This window comes from Balaenoptera physalus, assembly GCF_965194825.1.
Source record: "Balaenoptera physalus genome assembly, chromosome: 7".
Taxonomy (NCBI): Eukaryota; Metazoa; Chordata; class Mammalia; order Artiodactyla; family Balaenopteridae; genus Balaenoptera; species Balaenoptera physalus.
In genome coordinates, this window is record NC_138886.1 from 10,463,511 (window position 1) to 10,484,824 (window position 21,314).

Genomic DNA, 21,314 nt, shown 5'->3' on the forward strand with positions numbered 1-21,314 from the left:
CTTAGTGCTCAGTTTGGTCTCTTTCTTCTGTGGGGCTGATTTTCTCACGGTGTCTGGTGCATGTGAGTGTGTGCATTTTCTGTGCTTGTTTATATAAATGAAAGCGTTTTGTTCATTGTTAGACCTCGATTGGAAAGCGATCAGAAGATCTGTAGGTCTTTGTTAGTTGCCCATGGTGGTGGGTTGGAGGGATGTGTGGCATTCTTCCCCACACTTTTCTCCAAAGAACCTCTTTGAGTTATGGAAATTAAACACATCTCTGCTTTCAAGCGTTGATGTAGTTTTTGCACATTTCTTTTGAATAGAAAAGATTCCTTGGGAATAATTAAAAGAAGGGTTTTTTGGTTGTCCCCCTCTCAACCCCCCATTTTTGTGTTGGTCTGAATAGAAAACAGAATCACAGTGCTTATAGAGAAAGAGAAATATATTGGGAGTGGCTCTGGACCAGTTTTGGAACTTTGGGGAAAGGGGTGAAGTGGGAGTCCAGATGGAATAACATGAGCTTTTATTTATTTATTTATTTATTTTTTATTTATTTATGGCTGTGTTGGGTCTTCGTTTCTGTGCGAGGGCTTTCTCTAGTTGTGGCAAGTGGGGACCACTCTTCATCGCGGTGCGCAGGCCTCTCACTATCGCGGCCTCTCTTGTTGTGGAGCACAGGCTCCAGACGCGCAGGCTCAGTAATTGTGGCTCACGGGCCTAGTTGCTCTGCGGCATGTGGAATCTTCCCAGACCAGGGCTCGAACCCGTGTCCCCTGCATTGGCAGGCAGATTCTCAACCACTGCGCCACCAGGGAAGGCCGTGCTTTTTTTTTTTTTAATAAATTTATTTATGGCTGCATTGGGTCTTCGTTGCTGTGTGTGGCTTTCTCTAGTTGTGGCAAGCTGGGGCTACTCTTCGTTGTGGTGTGCGGACTTCTCATTGCGGTGGCTTCTCTTGTTGTGCAGCACGGGCTCTAGGCGCGTGGGCTTCAGTAGTTGTGGCACGAGGGCTCAGTAGTTGTGGCGCACAGGCTTTGTTGCTCTACGTCATGTGAGATCTTCCCAGGACAGGGCTCGAACCTGTGTCCCCTCCATTGGCAGGCAGATTCTTAACCACTGCGCCATCAGGGAAGTCCCAGAATCAGCTTTTAACATGGGGCCTGTGATTCCCAGCCTTCCCTTCACTGTTGGTGCTTATCTTTTGGCAAGCTTTCCTTTGTGTTTCCTCTTTCTTTCTTGAGTTCACAAGCTGGTTATTAAACTTATTATTGCAGTGTTAATATGCTTGCAGAAAAGTACACGTATTATAAGTGTATTTTTTGCAAACTGAACATATCCATGGGCCTTGTACTTGGATAAAGAAAGAGAACATACAGCACGGCAGCAACCCTCTTGTATTCCCTCACGTGGGCTTTTTAACTGTTTATGAGCAGAGTGAAAAAGTATGTTTCAGTGCATGAAAGGCTAGAGTTTCTATATACGTAATGCCTCATTTGGGTACAATAAACTTTCTCTTTACTCTTGAAGGTGTATCTTTTCGACTTATATGTAGTAAGTTGTCATCCAAGTTGTCAGAGCCTTTTCATTTTCCCAGCCATGAATATCTTTTTTAAAATATTTTTTTAAATGAATGAGATTTTTGTAGTGGCCCAATATACAGCCAAATATGTAAATATTCCAACAGTAAGTAAAAAAGGTGCATTTTCTGATACCAGGCAGCAGGGCTTGATGTAGATCTATTAGACCAGCTTTATTTATTTATTGGAGTATTATTGCTTTACAATGTTGTGTTAGTTTCTGCTGTACAACGAAGTGAATCAGCTACATGTATACATATATCCCCTCTCTCTTGAACCTCCCTCCCACCCCCACCCCCCATCCCAGCCCTCTAGGTCATCACAGAGCACCGAGCTGAGCTCCCTGTGCTATACAGCAGCTTCCCACTAGCTGTCTATTTTACACATGGTAGTGTATATATGTCAATGCTACTTTCTCAATTCATCCCACCCTCCCCTTCCCTGCCATGTCCACAAGTCCGTTCTCTACATCTGTGTCTCTTTTCCTGCCCTGCAGATAGGTTTATCAGTACCATTTTTCTAGATTCCATATATACGCGTTAATTTATGATGTTTGTGTTTCTCTTTCTGACTTCCTTCACTCTGTATGACAGACTCTAGGTTCATGCACATCACTACAGCTTGACTGAAAATACCTCCTTATAATATGTGCATAATAAATAATCTCTTCTATCCACTCACCGTGTAAGAAAACATAGTCCAGAGAGTGAGAAATAGATAAAATGAATGGCGTATTGCTTATAATAGCTCTTGCATATGTAGTTACAGTAGTAATGAAGTGAGAATGATGTTAGAAGTAGCTTTGAATAATGTCAGAAAACCATCAAAAGCCTAAGTGCTTGCAGGGTTCTAGTTACCATGGTGACTAAGACTGTCGAAGCAGAATGGAATACTTGGTGAGATTATTTAAGGCAGCATCTTGAGACATGTATTTGAGATATGCACCTGTGTCTACCAGTGATATCCATGACTTTTGAAACAGCAGAGGCCTGCAAATCACTAATTATTTGACTCCAGAGGAGCAAATACTCAAAGCCAAAATAAATGTTGGAGGCAATAAATAAACAAATATACAAAGGAGTGCACCAAAGTGAAGTGTATTGATCTTAAATAAAAATAATGGCAGAAATTTTTATTAAATATGCTCCTTATATTTCAAAGTAAAGAAGAAATCATCTACAATGCTTTCTTCAACAGCCTATTTTTAGGATGCCCTGGTTCCTATATAGGAAAGGATAACTGAGAAGTTAACAGTTTTTTCCACTGTCCCCTTTCTCCCCGCACCCCCTCTTGCGCTCTCTCTTACTTCTCTCGTCCCTCTTTTTCTTCCCCTTTCTCTTCCTTCTTCAAAAAATTAATACTTTCCTAGAGGCAAAATTCTGCGAACAGGTAATAATAAAGTATATGTTATTTCAGAGCTAATACCCTAAACTATCTGTACAAGCTTGTGATGCCTGCTTTCATTTTATATGGTTTGCTACCCAAAATAGTTGCACTTGCAGTTGAGGTGGGCTACCACCAGGGTGCAGTAGGTGTCATAATCACGTGATCTAGAGAAGCATTGACTGACAAAAATTTAATGTGAGCCACAAATGTGATTTAAAATTTTTCTAGTAGCCAGATTTTAAAAACGTAAAAAGAAAAAAGTGAAATTAATTTTAACAGTATATTTTATTTGATCCAATATATCTAAAATATTTTCTTTCAACATGTAATCAATATAGAAGTATTGAGATCTTTTACATTCTTTTTTTTCATACTGAGTTTTTGAAGTACACTGAATATTTTACACTTTCACACATTTCAATTCTAATTAGACACATTTCAAGTACTCATTAGCCACATGTGGCTATTGGCTCAGGCAGAATTCCTCCACCTTTTAGCTTCTGTTCTCAAAATGGTCCACTGTGCTTTCCAGTGGATACACACTGGCTGTTTTGGGAGGTTCTCTTCTTCATAGTCCATCCTCTGTCCCCATTGTTTCTTCTCTCTCTTCCTGCACAGATACTGATAGCGTGCAGGTCTTTTGGCTGTTGGTGATTTGTTCCCACCCGTTTGTATTTTGGGATTTGAAGGCTACCTTATCACTTACTATTTTAGTTTGCTAGGGCTATCATAACAAAATACCACACTCTGGGTGGCTTAAACAACAGAAGTTTATTCTCTCACAGTTCTGGAGGCTGGAAGTCCAAGGTCAACATGTCGGCAGGGTTGGTTCCTGCTGAAGCCTCTCTCCTTGGCTTGCAAATGGCCATTTTCTTGCTCTGTCCTCACATGGTCGTCTCTTTGAGCACGTGAATCCCAGGTGTCTCTCTGTGTGCCCTAATCTTCTGCTTATTAGGACACAACTCAGGGTTTTTGACTTGTCAAAACAAGTCACAATGTTGTTGTCAACAGCATTCCAAGAGTGAGCTCTCAGAGAAGGACTTTACTAATGTAGAATCAAAATCTAGGTTGTTTTTCCCTGTGGTAGAAAGGAGAGAGTATTAGATTACAGGCGCAAAGGGGTTATGAATTTCAGTCATAACTCAACAATTTACTGGCCATGAGTTCCCAGGCAAATCATTTAAGCTCTCTGATCCTCATTTTAGTGTGTGTGTATCTGTGTGTGTGTGTTTACGTGTATTACACATACCTATGCTGGGGAAGCCATGCATTTTAGGACCGGACTAAGGAAACAGAAGCCAATGAAAGAGACTCTTAGAACAGAAAGAAGAGAGGGTTACAAGATGGTGAGGAAGTGATGAGCCATGTCAATGCCATAGGGAGAACTGATATGAGGACTGGAAAGTGGCTATTGGACTTGGATTTTAGGTGTTGGTAGGCATCAGTGATCTTAGCTAATTCAGTTTAGTAAGGTGGTCGATTTATAGAAACTTGGAAGAAACTTCGCAAGTGCCATCTCGACTTTACATTTGAAACATCTCTGAGAAGTAGGTTTAATCATTTGCACTAATAGTCTCCCAACTTTCGCTGATAAGAGTTGAGGATTTGAAAACAGTGAGATTAGCATCGTGCTTTTGATTTCCTCTGAAAACTTGGCAAAAGAATATGAGCAGCCAATTTATAACAAAGGTGCCTTTGCAAAATGTGAAATATAAGGTCATTTAGCTTATGGGATAATTCACACAGCCCCATCTAATTTAATTCCATGGACCATTAATTTCCCATCTCTACTGACAGTAATAATGACCAAATGGTATATTCAGAGTTTAAAACCAGAGTCAAGCTCTGAATAGTAGAGGAAATTATCTAAAACTCTTTATAAAGTACCTTAGTTAATTTTGGACTCTAATCATATTAGAGTATAATAGCTTCTACGAGATGTTTCACTAGAAAAAGGGTGATCATGGGGCTTACCCTTTAGGAAGTTTTTTTTAAAAAAAAAACTTAAACACTGTTTTGAAAAAGATATTGCTGTCTTTATAGCTGAGTCTTCAGACTGGATTGGTAGATGCTCTAAATTCTTTTAACGAAAATTGTATAGAATTTAGTCAACATTGTTCATAGCTATAAATCAGAAAACACTTGTATATTACAACTTACGTTTGGAGCCTTGTTCTAACCCTTTTAGGCCGACCACCTTTTATGTGCTTTTAGCCCTCATAGAAAAGTCCCTTCCCCTAAAGCCCTTTCCACTGAACACCTGAAATTATATAGTCATGAAATAAAATACTGAGTTCTAATTCTGTTTTCTCCCTTAACGAGATGTATTACTGAGGTTTATTAAATTTGTCAGTTTTCGAAATGCAAAGGAACTTATAGGCAAATGCTTACTTGCAAATTTGCAGAGAGGCTTTACATAGTATCTTTAAAGAAGCACTCAAGGGTTATCAGTTCTCATGAAGTTGATGTTGCTGCCTAATGCTTTTATATAAAATACTGTCTTCCTAGCAGTAGCCCCTTGATAGGGGTCTTAAAGATTCTAACAGCAACTTCAATTTAAAAATAACTGATTAGAGAAGCAAGAAGAACTACAGTCCTGCAGCCTGTGGAACAAAAACCACATTCACAGAAAGATGGACAAGATGAAAAGGCAGAGGGCTATGTACCAGATGAAGGAACAAGATAAAACCCCAGAAAAACAACTAAATGAAGTGGAGATAGGCAACCTTCCAGAAAAAGAATTCAGAATAATGATAGTGAAGATGATCCAGGACCTCAGAAAAACAATGGAGGCAAAGATCGAGAAGATGCAAGAAATGTTTAACAAAGACCTAGAAGAATTAAAGAACAAACAAACAGAGATGAACAATACAATAACTGAAATGAAAACTACACTAGAAGGAATCAATAGCAGAATAACTGAGGCGGAAGAACGGATAAGTGACCTGGAAGACAGAATGGTGGAATTCACTTCTGTGGAACAGAATAAAGAAACAAGAATGAAAAGAAATGAAGACAGCCTAAGAGACCTCTGAGACAACATTAAATGCAACAACATTGGAATTATAGGGGTCCCAGAAGGAGAAGAGAGAAAGGACCTGAGAAAATATTTGAAGAGATTATAGTCGAAGACTTCCCTAACATGGGAAAGGAAGTAGCCACTCAAGTCCAGGAAGCGCAGCGAGTCCCATACAGGATAAACCCAAGGAGAAACATGCCGAGACACATAGTAATCTAACTGGCAAAAATTAAAGACAAAGAAAAATTATTGAAAGCAGCAGGGGAAAAATGACAAATAACATACAAGGAAACTCCCATAAGGTTAACAGCTGATTTCTCAGCAGAAACTCTACAAGCCAGAAGGTAGTGGCATGATATACTTAAAGTGATGAAAGGGAAGAACCTACAACCAAGACTACTCTACCCGGCAAGGATCTCATTCAGATTCAATGGAGAAATCAAAAGCTTTACAGACAAGCAAAAGCTAAGAGAATTCAGCACCACCAAACCAGCTCTACAACAAATGCTAAAGGAACTTCTCTAAGTGGGAAACACAAGAGAAGAAAAGGACCTACAAAAACAAACCCAAAACAATTAAGAAAATGGTCATAGGAACATACATATGGATAATTACCTGAAATATGAATGGATTAAATGCTCCAACCACAAGACACAGGCTTGCTGAGTGGATACAAAAACAAGACCCATCTATATGCTGTCTACAAGAGACCCACTTCAGACCTAGGGACACATACAGACTGAAAGTGAGGGGATGGAAAAAGATATTCCATGCAAATGGAAATCAAAAGAAAGCTGGAGTAGCAGTACTCATATCAGATAAAATAGACTTTAAAATAAAGAATGTTACAAGAGACAAGGAAGGACACTACCTAATGATCAAGGAATCAATCCAAGAAGAAGATATAACAATTATAAATATATATGCACCCAACATAGGAGCACCTCAATACATAAGGCAACTGCTAACAGCTGTAAAAGAGGAAATCGACAGTAACACAGTAATAGTGGGGGACTTTAACACCTCACTTACACCAATGGACAGATCATGCAAAATGAAAATAAATAAGGAAACACAAGCTTTAAATGACACAATAGACCAGATAGATTTAATTGCTATTTATAGGACATTCCATCCTAAAACAGCAGATTACACTTTCTTCTCAAGTGCACACGGAACATTCTCCAGGATAGATCACATCTTGGGTCACAAATCAAGCCTCAGTAAATTTAAGAAAATTGAAATCATATCAAGCATCTTTTCTGACCACAATGCTATGAGATTAGAAATGAATTACAGGGAAAAAAACGTAAAAAACACAAACACAAGGAGGCTAAACAATACGTTACTAAATAACCAAGAGACCACTGAAGAAATCAAAGAGGAAATCAAAAAATACCTAGACACAAATGACAGTGAAAACACGACGATCCAAAACCTATGGGATGCAGCAAAAGCAGTTCTAAGAGGGAAGTTTATAGCTACATAAGCCTGCCTCAAGACACAAGAAAAATCTCAAATAAACAATCTAACCTTACACCTAAAGGAACTAGAGAAAGAAGAACAAACAAAACCCAAAGTTAGCAGAAGGAAAGAAATAAAGATCAGAGCAGAAATAAATGACATAGAACCAAAGAAAACAATAGCAAAGATCAATAAAACTAAAAGCTGGTTCTTTGAGAAGATAAACAAAATTGATAAACCGTTAGCCAGACTCATCAAGATAAAGAAGGAGAAGACTCAATAAAATTAGAAATGAAAAAGGAGAAGTTGCAACAGACACTGCAGAAATACAAAACATCCTAAGAGACTACTACCAGCAACTCTATGCCAATAAAATGGACAACCTGGAAGAAATAGACAAATTCTTAGAAAGGTATAACCTTCCAGGACTGAACCAGGAAGAAACAGAAAATATGAACAGACCAATCACAAGTAATGAAATTGAAACTGTGATTAAAAATCTTCCAGCAAACAAAAGTCCAGGACCAGATGGCTTCACAGGTGAATTCTGTCAGACATTTAGGGAAGAGCTAACACCCATCCTTCTCAAACTCTTCCAAAAAACTGCAGAGGAAGGAACACTCCCAAACTCATTCTATGAGGCCACCATCACCCTGATACCAAAACCAGACAAAGATACTACAAAACAAGAAAATTACAGACCAATATCACTGATGAATATAGATGCAAAAATCCTCAACAAAATACTAGCAAACAGAATCCAACAACACATTAAAAGGATCATATGCCACGATCAAGTGGGATTTATCCCAGGGATGCAAGGATTATTCAATATACGCAAATCAATCCATGTGATGCGCCATATTAACAAATTGAAGACTAAAAACCATATGATCTGGGCTTCCCTGCTGGCGCAGTGGTTGAGAATCTGCCTGCCAATGCAGGGGACACGGGTTCAAGCCCTGGTTTGGGAAGATCCCACATGCCGCGGAGCAACTAGGCCCGTGAGCCACAATTACTGAGCCTGCGCGTCTGGAGCCTGTGCTCCGCAACAAGAGAGGCCGCGAAAGTGAGAGGCCTGCACACCGCAATGAAGAGTGGCCCCCACTTGCCACAACTAGAGAAAGCCCTCGCACAGAAACGAAGACCCAACACAACGAAAAATAAAAATAAATAAATAAGCCTACACCTTTAAAAAAAAAATCTAGGAGGGTTATTGAGCCTAAATATGAAATAAAAAACCCATATGATCATCTCAATAGATGCAGAAAATGCTTTTGACAAAATTCAACCCCCATTTATGATAAAAACTCTCCAGAAAGTGGGCATAGAGGGAACCTGTCTGAACATAATAAAGGCCATATGCGACAAACCCACAGCAAACATCATTCTCAATGGTGAAAAACTGAAAGCATTTCCTCTAAGATCAGGAGCACGACAAGGATGTCCACTCTCACCGCTATTATTCAACATAGTTTTGGAAGTCCTAGCCACGGCAATCAGAGAAGAAAAAGACATAAAAGAATACAAATTGAAAAAGAAGAAGTAAAACTGTCACTGTTTGCAGATGACATGATACTATACATAGAGAATCCTAAAGATGCCACCAGAAAACTACTAGAGCTAATCAATGAATTTGGTAAAGTTGCAGGATACAAAATTAATGCGCAGAAATCTCTTGCATTCCTATACACTAATGATGAAAAATCTGAAAGAGAAATTAAGGAAACACTCCCATTTACTATTGCAACAAAAAGAATAAAATACCTAGGAATAAACCTTCCTAGGGAGACAAAAGACCTGTATGCAGAAAACTATAAGACACTGATGAAAGAAATTAAAGATGATACCAACAGATGGAGAGATATACCATGCTCTTGGATTGGAAGAATCAATATTGTGAAAATGACTATATTGCCCAAAGCAATCTACAGATTCAATGCAATCCTTATCAAATTACCAATGGCATTTTTTACGGAACTAGAACAAAAAAATCTTAAAATTTGTATGGAGGCACAAAAGACCCCGAATAGCCAAAGCAGTCTTGAGGGAAAAACACGGAGCTGGAGGAATCAGACTCCCTGACTTCAGACTATACTACAAAGCTACAGTAATCAAGACAATATGGTACTGGCACAAAAACAGAAACATAGATCAATGGAACAAGATAGAAAGCCCAGAGATGAACCCATGCACCTATGGTCAACTAATCTATGACAAAGGAGGCAAGGATATACAATGGAGAAAAGACAGTCTTTTCAATAAGTGATGCTGGGAAAACTGGACAGCTACATGTAAAAGAATGAAATTAGAACACTCCCTAACACCATACACAAAAATAAACTCCAAATGGATTAGAGACCTAAATGTAAGAGCGGACACTATAAAACTCTTAGAGGAAAACATAGGAAGAACACTCTTTGACATAAATCACAGCAAGATCTTTTTTGATCCACCTCCTAGAGTAATGGAAATAAAAACAAAAATAAACAAATGGGACCTAATGAAACTTAAAAGCTTTTGCACAGCAAAGGGAACCATAAACAAGACGAAAAGACAGCACTCAGAATGGGAGAAAATATTTGCAAATGAATCAACGGACAAAGGATTAATCTCCAAAATATATAAAGAGCTCATGCAACTCAATATTAAAGAAACAACCCAATCCAAAAATGGGCAGAAGACGTAAATAGACATTTCTCCAAGGAAGACATACAGATGGCCAAGAAGCACATGAAAAGCTGCTCAACATCACTAATTATTAGAGAAATGCAAATCATAACTACAATGAGGTGTCACCTCACACCAGTTAGAATGGGCATCATCAGAAAATCTACAAACAACAAATGCTGGAGAGGGTGTGGAGAAAAGGGAACCCTCTTGCACTGTTGGTGGGAATGTAAATTGATACAGCCACTGTGGAGACCAGTATGGAGGTTCCTTAAAAAGCTAAAAATAGAATTACCGTATGACCCAGCAATCCCACTACTGGGCATATACCCAGAGAAAACCATAATTCAAAAAGACACATGCACCCCAATGTTCATTGCAGCAGTATTTACAATAGCCAGGTCATGGACGCAACCTAAATGCCCATCGACAGACGAATGGATAAAGAAGTTGTGGTACATATATACAATGGAATATTACTCAGCCATAAAAAGGAATGAAATTGGGTCATTTGTTGAGACGTGGATGGATCTAGAGACTGTCATACAGAGTGAAGTAAGTCAGAAAGAGAAAAACAAATATCATATATTAACGCATATATGTGGAACCTAGAAAAATGGTACAGATGAACCGGTTTGCAGGGCAGAAATAGAGACACAGATGTAGAGAACAAACGTATTTACACCGAGGGGGGAAGGCAGCGGGGGTGGTGGTGGTGGTGTGCTGAATTGGGCGATTGGGATTGACATGTATACACTGATGTGTATGAAATTGATGACTAATAAGAACCTGCTGTATAAAAAAATAAATAAAATTAAAAAATTAAAAAAAAACAAAACTAATACTAAACTTTTTTTGGGTTATTTGTATGGAAATATGTTAATATAAATGTTTCAGACATTACATGAAATTCCTAAAAATCTTATATGTTCTGGTATAATGTTATAAGTCATAATTCTAGTTATTATTTTAAAATGTATATCTCAGATATAACTAAAAAATATTAAAAAATAAAAATAAAAATAACTGATTAGCTCTTCCTAATGCAACCTCTCACTAGAGATCCATGGAGACATAAAAAGGATAAAAACTTGCAATAAATTTGGAAACTAGTGTCTCTAGTTAACCTATTTGGTAATCTGAAATGAGTTTCTACTTATCGTAAGGATAATGGAAATAGATTTAAAACTGGAATTACTAGTTCATTCTTGTAATGTAATGTCTGAAAATTTTGGGTAGGAAAACCTTTTGCTTTTTTACTCATTGTCTTAACATCTGGTACAGAAATGCAAATCTTTTACTCATTAATTCCACTTACAGAAATTTGCCTTTTACTCATATCACATAACTATTCAAGTTTATTAGTATGAAGATGTTTATTGCAGCATTTTTATGACAGGGAAAAACTGGAAGCAATATGATTGTCCATCAGGAGGGGATTGGTTAAGTAAATTGGTTCATTATATACTACACTGTACACAGTAAATACTGATGTAATTCTATATGCATTAAAGAAACCTGATATATTATTAAACTAAAACAGCATGTTACAGAATATTATATATAGTTTGATCCCATTTATGTAAAATAATAGATAAACTGACATATGTTTAAATATATAGAGAAAATGCATTTTCAATGGGGGTTATTTCTGGGAACTAGAAAGGAAAAGCAGTAAGGTGTTTTCTATTTCTTGCTTTATACACTGTATAGTATTTTTGTTTTCTAAGAGACGTGTTTTCAAAACTGAAAAAGAGGGACTTCCGTGGTGGCGCAGTGGTTAAGAATCCGCCTGCCACTGCAGGCAACATGGGTTCGAGCCCTGGTCTGGGAAGATCCCACATGCCGCCGAGCAACTAAGCTCGTACACCACAACTACTGAGCCCGTGCACCTAGGGCCCGTGCTCCGCAACAAAGAGAAGCCACCGCAATGAGAAACCTGTGCACCGCGATGAAGAGTAGCCCCCGCTCACCGCAACTAGAGAAAGCCCATGCACAGCAACAAAGTCCCAATGCAGCCATAAATAAATAAATAAGTAAATAAATTTATTTATTTGTTTGTTTATTTTAAAAGAAATTGAAAAAGAAAGAAAAACATAAGGTCTCTGTGACAGATTGTTTGTAAAAGTCATTCCCTTCCCCATATCCATGCCCATGAGTCATCCCCCTCTCACACTGACGCTGGGCTTGGCCATGAGATTTGTTTTGCCTGATGGGACGGTGGAAACATGATGGAAAGACTTGAAAAGAAAAATGCATATCTGAGCTGCCCTCCCTTTTGCTGCTGTTGGGATCTTTGCAACCACCTCATGTAAATGGACCCAAGCTAGCCTGTTAGATGAGAAACATGTGACCCAGCACCTTAGCCGCCAGCCAGGCTAAACATTCAGGGGAGACCATCCACTACTAGCTGTCCACAGTTGCATGAGTGAGATAAGAAGTGTTCCATGCTGTAATCAATGAATATTTATTATTCCTTTATAACACAAATGGCTTTTGAGAGTACAACGCTCTCAAGATTTCATTGACTCTGTTTGATTCAGGTGAGCTTCCATGTACCAATAGCCATGCTCACAGTATTTCGAGACACTCCCCTCTCTCTCTTCTAGACTCTTTTACAGGTAACCTTGAGCTTATCAAGCTTCTACAAGACAGCCAAATCCTTAGATTCTTTCCCCAGATCTATTTTGTCCCCCTGAAAGAATGTACTTGGCGCCGCTTTCATAAATTTCTTCACAGGCTTTAATGAAGAGGTTTTGCCCTGGGGATGAGACTGTCTAGGTGCTGTTCATAGCTAGCATGTCTCAGTTGGGTCTTTTACATTTATGCATTAGAAATTGTTGTATTTGTCAATCTTGAAAGTTCTGGAATTTGTGGATTTCCTCTTTTCCTTTTCAGCCCTGCTCGCAGCTAGTTTTTTTGAGTTCATCTCTTTCTCATATTTTGTTACGTGTGCCTAGTAGCATACTGTTTCCTGGCGTATTTGTATAAATCCACAAGTTCATTAGTCACATTATCTACTTTCCAAGTTATTGCAGGCAAATGCAGTTTTGCCACTGTATTATATGACAGCTTTCAGTAACAGTTACTTGACACTCAGTCTCAATGCCAGTGTCACATAATGTATTTCTTAGGACAATAACCTAGTCCTGGTACCGGTTTCTGTACTAGCTTTTGCTGTAATAACTCTACTGGCTGCTGTAATAACTCCAAAATTTTAGTACCTTACTATAGTAGAGATTTATTTCCGGCTCCCATGTTAGCTACAAGTTGTCTGCAGTTCTGAGGCTCCATTAAATGTGCCTTCTGTGTTCCAGGCTGAGGAGCAGCCCTATCTTGGTCTTAGGTCAGAGGGAAAAGTAAAAATGCTGAACCATGTAATACCTCTTAAATCTTCTTCTCAGACATGTGGTAGATAACTTATATTTCATCGGCCAAAGCAAGTTAAATGTCCAGGCCCAAGGACAAGGATATATAGTTTCACTTATAGGGAGGGGGTAGAATAGTTGAGAACAATACCACCTGCACATCCACTTCTAGATTTATTCCCTAAAGCAATGTTTTTCCAAGTGCTGAGTTCTTAGCTGAAGACAAACATGTGGAAGTTATCAGTATATAAGTGAGTATGAATAAGAGCACCCAGAAAGAAGGGAGATTGTGCTAGAAACCTCATGGGAGAGGCGTCTACAGAGGAGCCTACAAAGGAGCTGTCAGAGGTAGGAGAGAAGAACAGGAAAGAATGTGTACTGGACCCCCGTAATAGAACTATTTCTGCTCTAAAAAATGTACCTTTTTTTTTTTTTTTTAAGGAAAGCCTGAATGCAAGTGCTTTAAATCCGTCCAGTTTGTATCATCATAAGACTCAATTTCCAAGTAGCATACGAGTTTTAAAATTAATGTATGTTTACTTGTCATTACAGAGATTTGCCACAATATGGGCAGAAGCAGTGGCAGTCTTATTTTGGAAGAACTTTTGACGTTTACACCAAACTCTGGAAGTTCCAGCAGCAGCACCGGTAAAGGATTTTTACAGTTAAAGGAGAGTGAGGGTCCATTTTTTATTGGTAACAGTTTTGACTAATATCTACCGCCGCAGTGCTTTTTATCTCTTCGTGTATCTTAATATATTTCATCTTTGTGACCCAAATGAAAACAAACTGATTTTTCCCTATTTATTTAAGGCTTTCAAATGTAAATACTATTTGATTTTTAAAGGCAATATTATCTGAAATGGTGCAGATTAACTCTAACATGGATAGGCAGATTCATGGTTTCATCCTAAAAATAGATGTTGTTTTTTGGGTAAAGCTATTTGGCAGGGGGGTGTTGCTTCTAATTTTCATGCATGTAGCTCAAAGAAGTTTGTTTTTATATTTCAACTTACTTTAAATAGACATAAATGCTTTTTGAATTTAATTGAATGATTATGTTGAAATCTCATGAAAAATTCATGAATTTCAATTTATGTATTCAAAATTTCATGATGAATTGGGTGGTACTTTATCCTATTAAATTAACAGATTTGGTTATTTTTGAAATTTATAGTCTCTTATTTCTATTTTCTTATTTCCTATGTAAAACAGACAAGTCTTGGATAATCGGTATGGCTTGAAGCGGTGGCAAATAGGGGAAATTGCTTCTAAGATTGGGCAGCTATACTACCATTATTAGTAAGTGAATTGCAAATGGAAAACATAAAGCATTGTTCTGATTTAAACACAGCATGCAGAAGTATGCATCGATACATACCTGGTAGGAGGGAAAACTGAGGAGTTACAGATGAAATCCTAAAAGTTCAGATCATATTGATCAAGACAGCATTTTTAAATGACCTTCCATAAAGTGACATTATTTGCTTCAGAGGCTCACCTTCCACACAGTTCGTTTGGTCAGACTCATTTGTAAACTTAAAGGAGTATGATCTTGGTTTTAGATAAAAGATAAATACTAAATGAATTATATGGTTCTTAATGGCTTCACCTGAATCTTGATACTGTACAAGGACATATCATAACTGGTATGTTTGAAGGAGTGGTTTTCAGGAGGATACCTTAAAGCTCATCCTCATATATGTCTAAAAGGTTACATGAAGTCAATAAAGATACTTTAGACTCTATCCTTAGAGCAATATCATCTATATAGTCCCACCCATGAGTCAAGGAAAGAAGAGAGCTCCTTTTAGGATCTAAATCTCTCATTATCATTAAGTGATACCAGGTGTTTCATAAAAAGGCTTGGACCATTTGTAGTTCAATAGGCCAGAAAATTCCTTCCTTTCCCTGTCTTTTGGCATGCCACCCAGATTCCCATCATTAAAATCACCTTCCCTGGTAGAATATTTTCTTAAGAAATCCCTTGTAACACTACAAATGTTATTGTATGTCAACTAGACTCTGATTAAAAAAACAAACTAGAAATGGTAAACAGAAAATCCAACTCACCAGCATCCTATGAAGATTAATATGGATTAGTCCATTTCTGAGTCCTCTGAGAAAAAACTAAAGAAATGAGCCAAAAGGCAAATTACTATATGAATTTGGGGAAGGTCATGAAAGACCTGGTCCCAGGTGGAAAGATTTAACTGAGTGGAAGGCTGTTTGGAGAGGCCCTTCGAAGAATGAGAATAATGCGTACTCTGGGTTGCCATCAAAAAAGGCTTGGGAGCAGCGGGGAGGTGTTTTTTTTTTATTATCGTTGCTATTCTTTTTATATATTTTAAGGGTGATATGATTATTGCTTTGCTGATTCAAATTTAGGATAGTCATTCCCATCCCCTGGAGTAGAGGAAGAGAGGAATAATGGAACAAGTATTTATCATGGTGAAGAGTTTGAGATCCTGTCAAATGTAAAGAGTTTCTTTTTCTTCTCACAGCCTGCGCACATCTGAGACCAGCTATCTGAATGAGGCTTTCTCCTTCTATTCTGCAATCAGACAGAGATCATATTATTCTCAAGTCAATAAAGAGGACAGGTATGCACCTACCATTTTCAGAAAGAAGAAGATAAAGCACTCAGCATTTTTAGTCTGTGGAAATTATGCAGAAAATCACACATTTTTTTATAACTTTAATTCATTTAATGGGCTTTATTGAGTGCCTGCTATATACTAGACCTTCTTAAGCATATGGAGATGTGTTACCTAAAAACAATAAATATTACAGATGTTGTAACAGATGTCACAGTACCAAGGTAGAGTCAGAGCACGAAGGAAGGGTGGATTATTTCTTTATGAGAGATTGGGGTCACACAAAGTTTCATAGAAAAGAAACAACTCCAAAATGAGGCTTAACTGATACCTTTGTTCTGTTTAGCCTGTGTCATCTTAGTTCGTATACATTCAAAACCCTGTTGACAACTGTCATATAGGACTAAAGAAAAGGCTGTAATGCTGTTTGAATTTTCTTTTATAAATCCATTACCATTTTGCAGTTGTGTAGCTCCACTGTTAGGGAAAAAAAAAATCATGTAGAAGTTATTCAACCCCAATAGTAATCTGTTGAGCACTTATTATGTATCTGGCAGCGTGGTCAATGCTAGGGTGAGAGAAGGGAAATGAAAAGAAGCCGGACAAGTGTACTCTTTCCCTTTTAATATTTATTTATTTTTATTTCTTTATTTTCTTTATTTTTTTGGCTGTGTCAGGTCTTAGTTTCAGCACGCGGGATCTTCATTGAGGCAAGCGGGATCTTTCATTGTGGTGCGCGGGCTCTTCTTGTGGCACGCGGGCTTCTCTCTAGTTGTGGCATGCGGGTTCCAGGGCATGTGGGCTCTGTAATTGTGGTGTGTGGGCTCCAGAGCACATGGGCTCTGTAGTTCGCAGTATGCGGGCTCTCTTGTTGAGACGCATGAGCTCAGTAGTTGTGGCACGGTCTCAGTTGCCCCATGGCATGTGGGATCTTAGTTCCCCAGACCAGGGATCGAACCCGTGTCCCCTGCATTGGAAGGTGGATTCTTTACCACTGGACCACCAGGGAAATCCCTCTCTTTTCCTTTTAGATGATTACCTTTTCATGGGTGTCCCAGACATATTTGGAGTACAGGTAGATTCCAGATGAGAAAGTAATTATTGAAGGAATCAGGGATCTGCTGGAGAATCTTTATCGCTAGCATTCCAGGAATTGTTGGAATATCTGAAAGTTCTTTCTACTCTCAGCAACAGAACTCACAGTTGTTATATAATGGAAAGATTATATTCTCTTAGGAATAGAAGAAAACATAGTTTTTACCTATTTTTCTAGAGAACACTTTGTGGTTGGCTACCATAAGCTTTCCAGCTAAATAGCAACATTTTGGGGAAAGTCCCACTCTTGTAAATCCCCTTCATTCCCTTGCAAATCTTGTTCAAACTTGTCTAGAGGAGTTTGCTTGAAACAAGTAAGGTGTGTGGATGCCGAAGTCTACATTTTTCCCCCAAGTCTTTTTGGCCTTACTTCCTCCTTCTATCAGGAGGTTCCATCAATTACTATCCTTTCAGATTTTCTTATGGTTTGCTTCAGATACTTTCACTATAGATGTATTTCTTCCAACTCCCCCTTTTTTTGCGTTCATGTTGTACAATTTGTCTGAATTCTTGGTGAGATAAATTATATCCCTAAAAAAATGCAAAAGGGCTATGTAACACTTTATGAGTATGAAAAATACATGTAAGCAAAGAACTATTTTAAGCAATAGTAAAATACCTTATATAATTCACTTTTCCGCATTTTCTAATTTGCCAAAAGGGAAATTGGCCTTAGGTCCCTTGGCTTAAAACCCAACAGTCTAACTTACTGAAATCATTTTCTACCCTAATAGCAAACACCACATATGAATTGTTTTCCTGTGCTGCCTCCTAGAGCAGGGTAGACGAACAGAGGTGGGATTATTTGGAACCAGGATGACAAATCTCTTGCCTTAGGCCACTAACTTAGCATCAAAGGACAGTCCAGTCTGTGAAATCTTGACCTTGTTCCCTGTACCTTAGGAAGGATTTTCTTCAGTTGGTAAGTTGTTTGTTTCTCAGTTCATCACGGGCAAGGGGGCCAGTCAAGGTAGCAGTTGGCAGCAGCTGCTAAAATTAACAGCTGGTAGATTAAAACTGAGTAAGAAAGTATTCCACAATTTCACAGTAGCTTTAAAAAGCAAAAATCTCTCCTCCAAAGGCCAGGTTCTCTCTGCATTGTCTCAGTACCTAAGGATTGTGTCAAAGCCAGGAGGAATGGTATGTTCCAACAATTACCAAGGTGACTGCCTATCACCAAAAATACACAACTCTCAGCATGTCTCAATTCCGTGGCCCATCCTGTTTAGCAGAGGAGACAATAGCACATAATCACTTGTCCTAGAAGCTGCAAACCTCGATGGTTGTAAATGACTAAGGCTGAATCTGGTCAGAGTTAGATACTGAGAAGGTGAAGTTTCCAAGCACACAGAGGCTGGGGGGAGATATTTCAGTCTGCCACCCGGAAAAACAGTTTCTCAGGCAGATGTGTCAAGAGTTGGCATCTTACAAGTAGTGGTCCTAACAGGTTGGATGAGGTGGCAATTCTGGAGTGCCAGAAGAACTTTGCCAAAGAGAATCATGTCACCTCTAGTGGTGACAGTACTGAAGTTTTTATTTTTTATTTTCTTAATTTATTTATTTTATTTATTTTATTTTTGGCTGCATTGGGTCTTCGTTGCTGCGCACGGGCTTTCTCTAGTTGCGGTGAGCGGGGCTACTCTTCATTGTGGTGCACAGGCTTCTCATTGCAGTGGCTTCTCCTGTTGCGGAGCAAGGGCTCTAGGCACGCAGGCTTCGGTAGTTGTGGCTTGCGGGTTCTAGACTACAGGCTCAGTAGTTATGGCACAGGCTTAGGTGCTCCGTGGCATGTGGGATCTTCCCGGACCAGGGCTCGAACGCGTGTCCCCTGCATTGGCAGGCGGATTCTTTTTGTTTGTTTGTTTGTGTGTTAGTTTCTGCTCTATAGCAAAGTGAATCAGCTATACATATACATATATCCCCATATCTCCTCCCTCTTGAGTGTCCCTCCCACCCTCCCTATCCCACCTCTCTAGGTGGTCACAAAGCACTGAGCTGGTCTCCCTGTGCTATATGGCTGCTTCCCACTAGCTATCTATTTTACATTTGGTAGTATTTATAAGTCCATACCACTCTCTCACTTCGTCCCAGCTTACCCTTCCCCCTCCCCGTGTCCTCAAGTCCATTCTCTACATCTGCGTCTTTATTCCTGTCCTGCACCTAGGTTCTTCAGAACCATTTTTTTTTTTTTTTTAGATTCCATATATATGTGTTAGCATACGGTATATGTTTTTCTCTTTCTGACTTATTTCACTCTGTATGACAGACTCTACGTCCATCCACCTCACTACAAATAACTCAATTTCGTTTCTTTTTATGGCTGAGTAATATTCCATTGTATATATGTGCCACATCTTCTTTATCCATTCATCTGTTGATGGACACTTAGGTTGCTTCCAAGTCCTGGCTATTGTAAATAGAGCTCACAGGCTAATTCTTAACCACTGTGCCACCAGCGAAGCCCTGAAGTTTTTAATAGTGGAAAATGTGAATCTAAACTTGAAGACCTTGACGCCTCCCAGTCGTGAGCTTCACAGGATGACTTCTTCTGCAGCAGGCAGAAGGCTATGGGTCATCATTCAGGTTTTCAGGCTTGATAGGATAGCCTCTCATGTGTATGAGTGGATAGCAGTTCAACACAGTGGTTTCCAAAATAGAATGCCTCTACTCACTTCTGTATGTATATTTAATACAGGGATCTGCAAACTATGGCCTGGTTTTGTACTGTCTGGTAGCTTAGAATCCTTTATACGTTTTTAAAGGGTTGTGAAAAAAGAAAAGTTAAATATGCTATAGACACCATATTTGGCCTGCAGTACCTAAAATATTCACCGTCTGGCCATTTACAGAAAGTTTGCCAATCCCTGGTTCAGTATATGTTCATGTAGTCTGTGTTACATGATTGTATAATTTATCATATAGATTCATAGAACCTGTTTTTTTCTCAAAAAATTAATGGAATTGTCTTATTAATATTTTAAGTATGAATTGACATCAACCTCCTACAAATTTTCCTTCCGTTTTGAATCCCACTTCTGACAGTGTGTCAGCCTAGATGATCTAAAATAGTGTCTTCAAAACACCTAGAAGTACTGGCTAAAAAAGAGCAACCATTGCGGGACTTCCCTGGTGGTGCAGCGGTGAAGAATCCGGCTGCCAGTGCAGGGGACACGGGTTTAATCCCTGGTCTGGGAAGATCCCACATGCCACAGAGCAACTAAGCCTGTGTGCTACAACCACTGAAGCCCGTGCGCCTAGAGCACATGCTCCGCAACAAAGAGTAGCCACCACAATGAGAAGCCTGTGCACTGCAGCAAAGAGTGGCCCCTGCTCACCACAACTAGAGAAAGCCCACGCACAGCAACGAAGACCCAATGCAGCCAAAAATAAATAAATAAAATAAATAAATTTGGAGCTTCCATCATGGCGCAGTGGTTGAGAATCTGCCTGCCAGTGCAGGGGACACGGGTTCCATCCCTGGTCCGGGAAGATCCTGCATGCTGCGGAGCAACTAAGGCTGTGCGCCACAACTACTGAGCCTGCGCTCTAGAGCCCGCGAGCCCCAACTACTGAGCCCGTGTGGAACAGCTCCTGAAGCCCGCGCACCTAGAGCCTGTGCTCTGCAACAGGAGAAGCCACCGCAATGAGAAGCCCATGTACCGCAACGAAGAGTAGCCCCCACTCGCTGCAACCAGAGAAAAGCCTGTGCGCAGCAGTGAAGACCCAACGCAGCCAGAAACAATAAATAAATAAAATAAAAAAATAAAAATAAATAAAAATTTTAAAATAAATAAATTTATTTAATAAAAAAGGATCAACCATCCCTTTAAATGGAAAGCTTAGCTGTCAAGAACGTGAGGGAAATCCCCAGGTCATTAACCCTCTGACCAGTGCTATGACAGCCTTGCAGGGGCATGGTTGGTTTTGGTGACATAAAGGAACTTCTAAGGATTTCTTAAGGAAGAGGAAAATTGAAACTAAAAGGAAAGGATGATATACAAGGATTCATGAGAAGAAATTATCCCCTGGCTTCCTAAAAAGGCATGGACTTTATAAGACAGTAATCATTGTAATAATGGCTAATTGAGGTTATTAAGATAAAATGGGGCCAAATCCTGGAAAACAACATGAAAGAAGGGAGAAAATAAAGAATTCA

General features: G+C 39.1%; 1 protein-coding gene across 4 annotated transcripts in view; it reads left to right on the forward strand.

Moving 5' to 3' along the window:
- The window catches only part of SCAI (suppressor of cancer cell invasion), a 142,828-nt gene that overhangs the window by 77,968 nt on the left and 43,546 nt on the right, over nucleotides 1–21,314 (forward strand). For all 4 annotated transcript variants that reach the window (XR_014265367.1, XM_082467759.1, XM_082467760.1 and 1 more), the window contains 3 exons: nucleotides 14,019–14,114; nucleotides 14,682–14,768; nucleotides 15,971–16,069. Coding sequence is in view for 3 of the 4 variants with exons in the window: in XM_082467759.1 (XP_082323885.1) it covers nucleotides 14,019–14,114; nucleotides 14,682–14,768; nucleotides 15,971–16,069 (282 nt within the window). In the remaining variant the exon portion in view is untranslated. The remainder of the gene's footprint in view (nucleotides 1–14,018; nucleotides 14,115–14,681; nucleotides 14,769–15,970; nucleotides 16,070–21,314) is intronic.